This window comes from Mastacembelus armatus, chromosome 10 (genome assembly GCF_900324485.2).
Source record: "Mastacembelus armatus chromosome 10, fMasArm1.2, whole genome shotgun sequence".
NCBI classification, from domain to species: Eukaryota; Metazoa; Chordata; class Actinopteri; order Synbranchiformes; family Mastacembelidae; genus Mastacembelus; species Mastacembelus armatus.
Window position 1 is genome coordinate 16,442,302 of NC_046642.1, and position 10,729 is coordinate 16,453,030.

General features: G+C 39.3%; 1 protein-coding gene across 2 annotated transcripts; it reads left to right on the plus strand.

The window, feature by feature from the left end:
* Positions 1-1,274: 1,274 nt before the first annotated feature.
* dctn4 (dynactin 4) lies at positions 1,275-10,168 on the plus strand. 2 transcript variants are annotated; one of them, XM_026330510.1, is made up of 13 exons: positions 1,335-1,469; positions 2,135-2,205; positions 2,358-2,536; positions 2,704-2,747; positions 3,128-3,235; positions 4,468-4,541; positions 5,365-5,477; positions 5,573-5,682; positions 5,789-5,862; positions 6,200-6,254; positions 6,707-6,814; positions 8,494-8,591; positions 8,761-10,168. In XM_026330510.1, the coding sequence occupies exons 1-13, from the start codon at positions 1,335-1,337 to the stop codon at positions 8,978-8,980; spliced, it is 1,389 nt and encodes a 462-aa protein (XP_026186295.1). In that variant the 3' UTR covers positions 8,981-10,168. The 2 variants fall into 2 exon arrangements, with proteins under 2 accessions (XP_026186296.1, XP_026186295.1); XM_026330511.2 differs by lacking the exons at positions 8,494-8,591; positions 8,761-10,168 and adding an exon at positions 7,539-8,484 and having other exon boundaries at positions 1,275-1,469.
* The last annotated feature ends 561 nt before the right edge of the window (positions 10,169-10,729 follow it).

Sequence of the window (10,729 nt, forward strand, 5' to 3'; positions counted from 1 at the left end):
TCCAACATGATGTGCACCACTTTTTTCTGAAAAGAGGAACAATACTGTTGGTTCAAATTTTATTCATATGGATCATTTCACCTCTCTGGGATCAGCTGTTACCATGGTGAGCTGGTCCTCAGCTGTTTGCCCTGTACGTGGGTGAAAGGCCTCTTTATAGTCCCGTCAGAGCACCTCACCGACTATACTGTGTTTTACTGTGCTATGGGCTGTACTGTACTGAGGAAATGTACCAATATCTCAAAATGTGCAAGTCAGCAAAAATCTGATCCTATTTTAATAAAGTGTCATTTATGTGGTCAATTATAATTTAGTCTCATATTCTTTGCATAGGTTTATGTTGAAAATTCTCTTTTATTTGACCAGCCCCAGATGAACTCTTGCTTTTTGTGTAATGGTCTGACTGATAATAACCTCTGGACAGCAGGAGCTGGTCCACATGCATCACTGCACCCTGAAAAACAAAGGGGCAAATCTGTTGCGTCAGGAGTACTGTACTATTCGGTTTAAATTAGTTTCAATTTGTTCAGGCTCTTTCATGAAATAAATATCCTGAACTGGACTCACAAACGTTTCAAGTTTAGTAACAGGTCCCCGGGGCTGTTTATACAGAAAGCCAATATAGGGACAAACTCCCACAGGACACTGCAGCGACGATGACTTCTAATGAAATACAGGTTTATGACTCACAACTACAAATGAGACAATATGGGCTTATGGACACGAACTCATAAAAGAGTCCTAATACACAGCACTTTCTGTTATTTTGCTTCTCCGTGGTGTAATTTAGAGATATTTTTGACGCTACTGTTGGATGAAAACTATACTTGAGTATTTTCTATATGACGGGGGTGCTGACAGCAGGTGGACGACCATCCCATCTTATGTTAACGCGACCTAAATTAACATAACGCGTCAAAGAAGAACACGCACATATTCATGTATTGACCTCAACCGCAATAAATTTAGATTTCTGCACATATCAAGTCCGATCTGATAGTTATCTACATGCGGTTAATGTTGATTCAGTGTGTATCTGACACAACAGCTGGAAACTACATAATCGTCATCCCAGTCTTTTACCCAAACTACTTGACACAAATACTGAAGGTCCTGTTTTGGAAATATTACGTTTATAGGTTTAAATTTTTTATATGGTATGAATAAAGGAAAAGCGGGCAGAATGTCATCTCGGGTAATCTGGGTGGGCGAGGGGCTGGCAGTTTCAGCCGTCACCACAGGGGGTCGACATTGAGCACGCCAGAGGACCAGCGGTGACGTCAGTGCTAGCGGTGCGCCTCACTGAGCCCCGGACTCGGCCGAGCTGGTTAGAGATGGCGTCCCTTCTGCAGCCGGATAGAGTTGTTTATCTGGTTCGTGGAGAGAAGAGGATCAGGGCTCCGTTATCCCAGCTTTATTTCTGCCGGTACTGTAGTGAGTTACGATCTCTGGAATGTGTGTCTCACGAGGTATGTTGGTGTTTTCCGTTTTTACGCTCTGGTTATGACGAGCTAGCTGTTAGCCGGTTAGCTGGTAGCGCTAACCTTCTCGCGCTTTCTTTGGCTAAAAGGCCTGTCAATCAAAGTTTTTTCTAATAATCTCCTCATTTCATTGGCTGGAAGCGATGCGTTAACTTCCGTGTGTTTTAGCCTTAAGACGAGACAACATAAGTAGCTAGATGAACTCGCTCCATAGCTCTTGTTATTCTTGAGTTTAGCGTAATGTTTAACCACTGGCTTAGTTTATTTATAAAGAGTGTGAACGACATGTACGAGAAGTAAAAACATTTGTTATAGCGTCGGCCCAGCCCAGCTAACGTTCTCCCTAAAAAAGCAGCTTGCTAACGTGGCTCACAATGACTGACACACCCAGTGCCATTTATTTTTAAACCATATCACCTTCAGGTTACTAGTCAGGGATGTTTCATTGTAAACATGTGGTCGCTGGTAGTTACAGAAACACCAAGGATAAACATTAGTATCCCATCATTGTGCCACTGTACTCTAACAAATGCTATCCTTATATAATGATAACCCCATTTACTGATGTTGCAGTTACCTTAACACGTTGATAGTTCAACAGTTAGTAGAGCAGTGTCTGACTCCTCTCTCCCACCCCTGTGTTTGGTGGTCAGGTGGATTCCCACTATTGTCCAAGCTGTCTGGAGAACATGCCATCTGCCGAGGCTAAGCTTAAAAAGAACAGGTGAGACCTGACCTGCAGATGCATAGAGAAAGCTCCTTATCTAGCCAATAATATTAATATTAACAATAATAACGGGTTATTGCTCACTTTGAATTTGTCTGGTGTGCTTATTGTCCTGTGCTTTGTCCTGTTTATATGTGTACCCCACCTAGGTGTGCAAATTGTTTTGACTGCCCATGCTGCATGCACACACTGTCCACTCGGGCCACCAACATCCCAGCTCCCCTGCCTGACGATCCTACCAAGACAGCCATGAAAAAGGCATATTATTTAGCCTGTGGCTTCTGCCGCTGGACCTCCCGGGATGTCGGAATGGCTGACAAATCAGTTGGTGGGTCCTGATATAATTTAGACTTATTAATGTGGTCATATGCTAGAGTAGGCGTAAGAAATATTAGCAGTGCCAAAACACTACATTTACTTCATGAAGAAAGTTGTTTGGGTTGTGTTTGTTCATACGTTAGGTTATGTTTTGCTGTGTTTTTTTTTTCACTGCAGCCAGTGGCGGATGGCAGGAACCAGAAAACCCTCATGCTCAGCGGGTAGGTTTTCCCCCTGTGGTTATCTAAATTCTCTTGAGTTGCTCACATGTTTCTTTATCATATGTGGCTTGTATTGGAATTGATTTGCATCCGAGTAAATCAACATTTTTTTCCTTTCAGATTGTTGACATTGATTGTGCAGTAGATGATTATTTTGCACTAAGTTAATTTAAAGAATATTAAAAATTTGTTTGGAATGAAGACTTTACAGTATTTACCTTAAACCTCTCAAAGTGTTATGCAAACAAACAATATGTACTACTGGGACACTGTGGCAGAGTTTGGGTCTCCCTGGGCTAATACTTCATAACTTTTGTTTAAAAGCAAGTATATGGAGCATCGATGACCAGAGTCAGGAAGGAATTTTTTGTTTCCAACAGATCAACAAGCTGATTGAGTATTACCAGCAGCTGGCCCACCGAGAGAAGCAGGAGAGGGACAGGAAGAAACTGGCCAGGAGACGACAGTGCATGCCTCTGGCGTTCTCGGTACTCTGCTCCTCCTGAGCTCAACAGTTCAAGAATCCATACCTTTATCCTAACCCATTTTAAATGTCAGAGACCTGTTGTCCCACTGCAGTTATGTGCTGCTGGACAATCAATCAATCTGATCAACTGTTGATTCCACTAAAGAAATGTATTTAATAAAGACATTCTACTTAAATCTTAATAATATTACCAATAATTTGCTCACATTATGCTCCACTGAGGGTATTACAAGCTTATCATGTCTTTAGTCCGAAGCAGAAGGGAATAATTAGCCACATCAGCTGCTGTAGTGTTTGGTTGGAGCTCATGATTGACATCATGTCCATACGTAGGAGGAAGAAAATCAACTCTGCCTGGTAGTCCAAATGGAGCAGAACATGTACATTTTAAATGTAGTGCCCCTAGTATGGACATGGACATCATGGCTCTTAAGCTTGTTGGCACATGTTTTATAGCTCTTGCTTTCTGCTTTTACTGTAATCAACATTTAATAATGCAAGCCAGTCTTTGTTATTGTGTGCTGGCACCATTTTAAACACTTAAACTGTGATTTGCTGCTGATGTTTTCCATCACTGATTTCCGTTGCTGTTGCATGTCACCAAATGCCACTAATGTTTGCCTAATTGCTTTGGTTTCACCTGGTTCTTTATTCTCTCTTTGTTTCTTTGCTTATGCACTCTGACATTTTGGTTTTTACCCCCCAGCAACACACTATTCATGTGGTGGTGAGTTTAATATTTTTCACAACTTGGGTAGTGTCATCTTTACAGTAGCACTGTTGGCTCTTTGCATTGGTTCTTCTCTAATCTGTTATTGAGTGACCTCACAGATCACATGAATGTCTCCTTGGGTAAATGAGACTTAGATCTGCACAATGGGCACCTTTATGTTTGGAGAGGGAGAGAAGAAATTGTTCATACTAATAACTAAGTGCAGAGCCCTCATTCTGTCAGAGTTGAGTCTCTTCCAATATCCTAGGCACAAAGACTCCTGGTAATGTCTCATAACCACAGGACAAATATAATAGTTGTTTATTTAAATGTCAAATATTTTATTTTTCATTTTTGTTTTTAAAAATACATTCTCTTTCTAAGTCAAGGCCTTGTGTTAAAGTAGTAGTAGAAAAATGGCTGTAGAATAATTGCATAAATGGTATTGTACCTTCTTTAATTTTCTGTATGCCAAATATTTTTTATATTTTTAATATTTTTTTTTTCTTAACTCCACTCAGGAAAAATATGGTCTTGGAACCAGACTGCAGAGGCAGAGGTCTGGGGCTCCCTTAACAAGCCTAGCGGGCCTTTCGTGAGTTGTCTTTTATCATATGCTGGCAATTACTGCTGCTTTGACTTCACACATGGAATATTTTTACATTAGTAAATCTTGTGCAAACTTAAAGAACCGTTCCCCTGAATTTCCATATTTACAGTTAAGTATAAATGATGTGCCTAAATATTGTCAGTGACTTGGATAAATTGACTTCTTACACTAGCAATTGTTTCATTAGTTTAAGTGTGCCCTAAAAATCAAGAGGCCTTTCCAGAGGCCTTGAAACTTGAGATATATAGGTAATCAATCACAGTGACCAGTTTTCCCCTGTTATTTTATTCTCAGTCACATCATCAACTTGTTCAGTTATTTCAAGGAATCATTTATAAAGTTCTTTTAACATCTAAAAAATGAATAACTGGCTGTCAAAAGGCACACTATTGACAAAGCATGCTGTCAAATTTGGGAGACAATTATAAATTAGGACTTCATGTAAAGAAAAGGGTGGGTGAAAAAAAAAAAATATATATATATATCTATATCTATATATATAGATATATATATATATATATATATATATATCTATATATATATAGATATATAGATATATAGATATAGATATATAGATATATATATAGATATAGATATATATCTATATATATATATTTTTTTTTTCCTCATGCCTATTAATGTTGCGGTTAAGTAGCCAAGTCTAAAATATTACAAGGTGATATGTTCTTGAAGGCACCGACTTTGGGCCTTTGACCACTTGCATAACCACCTGACATAAATGTAACTGCTGAAGAATTACCTAGGGATATCACAGTTTTTGACAGCAGTGTTTATGTAATTCCACTAGCCTTAAAGAGGGTGAGGACCAGAAGGAGATCACCATTGAACCTGCACAGGCTCTTGATGAAGTGGAGCCCCTCCCTGAAGACTGTTATACCAGACCCATCAGTTTACCAGAGGGTAAGCTCTTGTCCTGAATGCATTAAACTATGTTGATAACTTGTGTCGCTCTTATCAAGGCTGAGTTGAATCTAAGTTTTGTCGTGTCCTCACAGTGACCACGCTGCGACAGCGGCTTCTGCAACCTGACTTCCAGCCTGCAGGGGCGTCTCAGCTCCATCCTAGACACAAACACCTTCTGATGAAACGCTCACTGCGCTGTAGGGTCAGTACCGCTTCAGGGATTTATCCTACTCTATCAGTTAAATTCTGGTATATCCTGTAGATGTAGATCGCATTTAGGAATTTTTTTTTTTATGTTTCTCCTCTAGAAATGTGAGCACAACTTGAGTAAGCCAGAATTTAATCCTACTTCAATCAAATTTAAAATTCAGCTGGTGGCTGTGTGAGTATTGGTCATGAGATTCTGTATGAAACATGTTTTCTTGATAATTTTTTTATTTACTGAAAAAACTGAATTAGTTTGTTGTTGATGTTTAGTTAGATTAAAGCAATCTTAAGCAAGTATAAGTGTCTTTCCAGAAGATTATTCATGCATTTTCACTTTTCTTTGTAATTTTTACACTTTCCTTGCATTTTCAGTTATAGCAAAGACAAAGAATGAAAACTCCAATCCTTTCCACCTAATTGTTGTTGCTTTCATTTTAGTATTTAATGAATATAATTAGGAATGTTGTGTGTTTGACAATTAGTGTATTGATTGGCTTTCTGTCCTCCCACAGGAGTTATATCCCCGAAGTGAGAATTATGTCTATTCCAAATCTTCGGTACATGAAGGTAAGTATGTTTTGTTCAAAGCTTCACCTCAATATTTTAAGTGTATAACACGCCAGCCAATAATCCATTTCTGTAGTGTCTTGTAGGATTGTGCAGTGCAGTTAGAAACTTGGCTAATTAAGCAATAACTGTTTTGAGCTCAAGTCTATATCGTCATACTGGGAAATCAACTTTGCATCCCAGGTGTAAAACTGAGGTCCTGTTTATTTTATGTATGAACACAATAAAAAGTCACAATAAAAACTACCATTAATACAGTAAGATCATACAAACATTCAGTCCATCCCTTTTCTATACTGCATATCCCAGTTCAGTTTTGCGGTGGGCTGGAGCCAGTCTCAGCTGATGTTAGGTGATAGGTCATAAAGATTACAGGAGCCTCTTGAATGGTGATGACCAGCTCAGAAAGATAATTAGGGAGAAGTGTTTCTCACTCTGCCCTGTGTATTTAGGAGAGCCAAGTGCTGCTGACCTTAACCAACCCAGTGGAGAACATCACCCATGTCGCATTGGCTGCTTGTGAGGAAGACGATCCTGATGACATCAACAGCACTGCCAAGGTATTTCACTTTCTTCTCTATCTATCCAAAAAGACCTGTAGGCGCACAGTAGCAGTCAGTATAATGCAAATACCATTAATGTCCTGACTACTACCAAACGGTATCTCAAACAAACACTCTAAGGATTACTCCTACTTCTGCTGACACCTTGGAATGATATAAGAAGCTCTTTGTAATTGTTTTAATAAAAGTTGAGTTGCATCAGTCGGCATTTTAACATGGAGATTAAAAAAATCACACAGATTCTGCACACAGGACTGTGGCTCTACTGAGCTTTTGAAGTGCTTTGAGGTCACTGTTTTAGTTTTACGGCTAATTGACTGTATTGCTCATTTTCACTGCTCTCATCAGCTCCTCAGCCTAACTGTGAGCAGCAGAGAGCCATTTCCCATCTACAATGGCTGATAAACTCCCTCTACTAAACATAAGACTGTGAATATTGAACTTAAATTCATTAGGTGGCCAGAAACACCACTGTACTGGGGTCATAATGTTTCTTTGTGTTTGCTATTTGTAGTATACAGTTAATTGCTAAACAAACACAAATAGGGAGTAATATACTCAGGCTGTGTGCTTGTTGGTTTTAAGGGTTTGCTGCTGCTCTATGGTCAAAATATAGTAAATTGAGGGTTGTGCTTTTTAATATAATACATGGACACACTCAAACTTTTTTTTTTTTTTATATCACGTTTACGTTCTAAGCGCTGCATGTTATATCCAATAGTATTCCTGCAGTCTTACCAGGCAACATATGAGTGCAGGATGGTCAGATCCTTCATACTGCCTCCTCCTTATGGAATAGTGAGCCTACACATCATCTCATGTACAGAACAGTTGGGTCCCTCCATCTGTCAGCTGTCACACGCACAGCTAAGAGTGTTGCTGTTGGAAAATGGTCCGCTGAGTTTCCTGTTGATAGCAGCAGCTGCGAGACCCTCGGTGACTAAAGGCTATTTGTCTTGGCCTCTTCAATGACGGAGTCGAGGCCCAGGCTGGGTAGGGCCAGAGAACAGCTCCTGGCCAAAACTGTGCATCTTCATGACCCATTTCCATTCACATGATGTCCAAACAGTGGGCAGTGCTGTCATTCTGCTTCATCTGATATTCAAACACCTGGAGGGCAGCGTGAACCACATCACATGCTTAGTTGATTTTATCAACCAGCTCTTCCTAAGGCTTGGTCCGCTCACCTCGCACATATGTTATGTACTTTATTTTGTATGATTGTTGATGACTATATGAATATGTTAATTTTACCACATGCTGGAGCAGGGCAGAGCAGATCTGAATCTGATAGACACAGATATGATACACACCCAATGATTTTTGTTCAACATCGGTTAAGTGATCAATTACTATTAAATGGTTTCAGTCATAGAAAATTTCGGTTTAAAATATTATGCGTACAAGGTCTTTATGTCCTGTAACAGTATCATTACCTGTCTTGGTAATGATACTGTTACAGTTATTAAGAAACAAGAGATCTCAAATTTCATCAAGTATTCATTTACATAATTATATATCTTCAAACTTCTTGTAAGTATTTTTATTTCAGAAATGTGCAGTTTACAGTAAAGTCACACTTAACACGTAAGTCTTCATTAGTGTGTTTTGAAATGGAAAAGGCACAACACAGATTCAATTCTTCCACTCATTTAAAAGTCACCAAATGTTTTTAGGTCATAGTACCCAGCAAGGAACTGGTCTTGGCAGGAAAGGATGCTGCTGCTGAGTATGACGAACTGGCCGAACCCCAGGACTTCCAGGATGACCCAGAGTAAGTCACTACACACACACACACACACACACACACACACACACACACACATACACACACACACACACACACACACACACACCCACACACACACCCACACACCAGCACACCAGCACACAGAATTAATGGTGTGCACCAACTCTTAACCTTATCTCTGTCCACTCCACAGTGTTGTTGCCTTTAGGAAATCCAACAAGATTGGTTTCTTCATCAAAGTGATCCCTCAGAAGGAAGACGATGCGGATGTCACTGTTTCATTTAAGATCCGACACGACTTCCGCAACCTTGCAGCTCCCATCAGGCCGAGCGAGGAGGGAGGCGACACTATTGCTGAGGCCATCTGGCTCACACACCATGTAGAGCTGAGGCTGGGACCACTCGCTCCCTGAACATGAATACTCTATTTACTGTCAAACAGTGCCAGAGTCATGATGTTGGGCTCTTTGAACTAATTTCTTTTAACTGTGGGATTCATTTAAAATGATTTCTGATTCTGCTTATTGATGTTTAAAAACAATTAGACATACAAATGTTTTCAGAGTTTTTATTAGATACATACAGTGATTGCATGATAGCAGGTTCTCCATGCTACCTGGTTTATAGAATTATGTTAAACCATGGGTGACTGGAGACATTTAACTTCAACAAGTTTAACTTAATATTTTGTTTAAATTCCATATAATATATATTTCACTACACCATCCACTTCAGCTTAAACACTATATCATTTATCAGTAATAGCAGCTTTAGTTTGTGGTTACATGTAATTATTAAAAAAAGTTTATTTAAAAATTCCACAGATTTTCTATTCTGGATTGTGAAATAGATTAATCAATGTGGCATGTACAGTATTTACTTAAAGCAACTTTGACCTCCCAGGCTCTATCACACTTAGTTACATGAAGTCATTTAGCTGTGCTGCTCTAATACACTGTTGGAAATTAGAGGTTAGTATTGCAAGACAAGAGCCAGTGGTTATACATAAATATAACACTGATGTAGCGGTGATAGAATAAATGAGTAGAATTGAGCAGAATCAGAAATCATAGACAACAGTCCAAACAATTCCCAACTGCGGCGCACACTTACCTCAGCGCTTATAGCTCATGTATCCTCATCAGCATCAACTTTTCTGCAGGCAGCAGATCTTATTAACTCGCATGCTTTAACTATACTAAATATCACACATGTTAGGCAACGGCATCACAATTACTGAGTCTGTGCTTTTTTTTTCTTTTTTCTTTGTTTTTTTTTTTTTTTTTTAATCAAAAGGGTCGAAGGTCATACCTGCCCAGCATTCTGTTATTACCTGAAGTCACACTGTGTGAACTGTGTTTGGCCCCATGGAGACAATGTATAAGTAGCACTGTAAAATAGATAGTGTTATTAGTTTAGTGTTGGGACACTAATATTTTCATGTTGTTTTGGTTTGTAAGTGTCACTGACCCCCTTGTCAGTATGTATTGTAAGCTGCTGTCATTTTTGGTCTCCAGTGTGTTAACATAGTAAAAACAAAACATAGCCCTACGGCAAAGTTAAGCTTCTGTACTGGCTAATAAAACAATATGATACTGTAATAGACCTCTGGATTTTTTTGCCTTTCAATGCAGTTTCTGTTGGTGGCTCTGAGTTGTGTAATGTGTGCACTGTTGTGTGATTTGTGCTGTATTCGTTCTCACCAGAGGATGGCGCTACAGGCAAACAGTTTTTAGGAGGCGGTTGCTTGGGAATAAACATATGAGAGCATACCAGGACATGCATTCTTCAGTGTGATCTTGAATTGCACTTTGAAACAGTACATCTGATCATGTGTTTGACTGAAAAAGCAGAATGCACTTTGGTTCACAGAGAAACATTTGAACAGAAATCCAACCAAAGCTGGATCTTTTTTTTTTTTTTTCCAGGATGTGCCATCAGGATGAATTGTTTACTGGTTAATAGAAGGATGAGCTAAATGGAATTTGTTTTCTGACAGATCCAATTTTGTATGTAACACATCAGACATGTTCAGTGATGGTTTGCAGGCACTGGGGACAGTTTATTGCCTCTGAAAAGACAGATCAGATATGTGCGTTGGAGGCCTGTCTGCTGTGTAAACACACCCGCTCAGTCTGAGTAATAAAGCCATGATTTTCTTT

Excerpts from the sequence above, each read along its gene's own strand:
- dctn4 (XM_026330510.1), top strand. The coding sequence starts at position 1,335 with ATGGCGTCCCTTCTGCAGCCGGATAGAGTTGTTTATCTGGTTCGTGGA. Across the intron at positions 1,470-2,134 it reads TGGAATGTGTGTCTCACGAG|GTGGATTCCCACTATTGTCC; the intron begins GTATGTTGGTGT and ends TTTGGTGGTCAG. Across the intron at positions 8,592-8,760 it reads GACTTCCAGGATGACCCAGA|TGTTGTTGCCTTTAGGAAAT; the intron begins GTAAGTCACTAC and ends TCCACTCCACAG.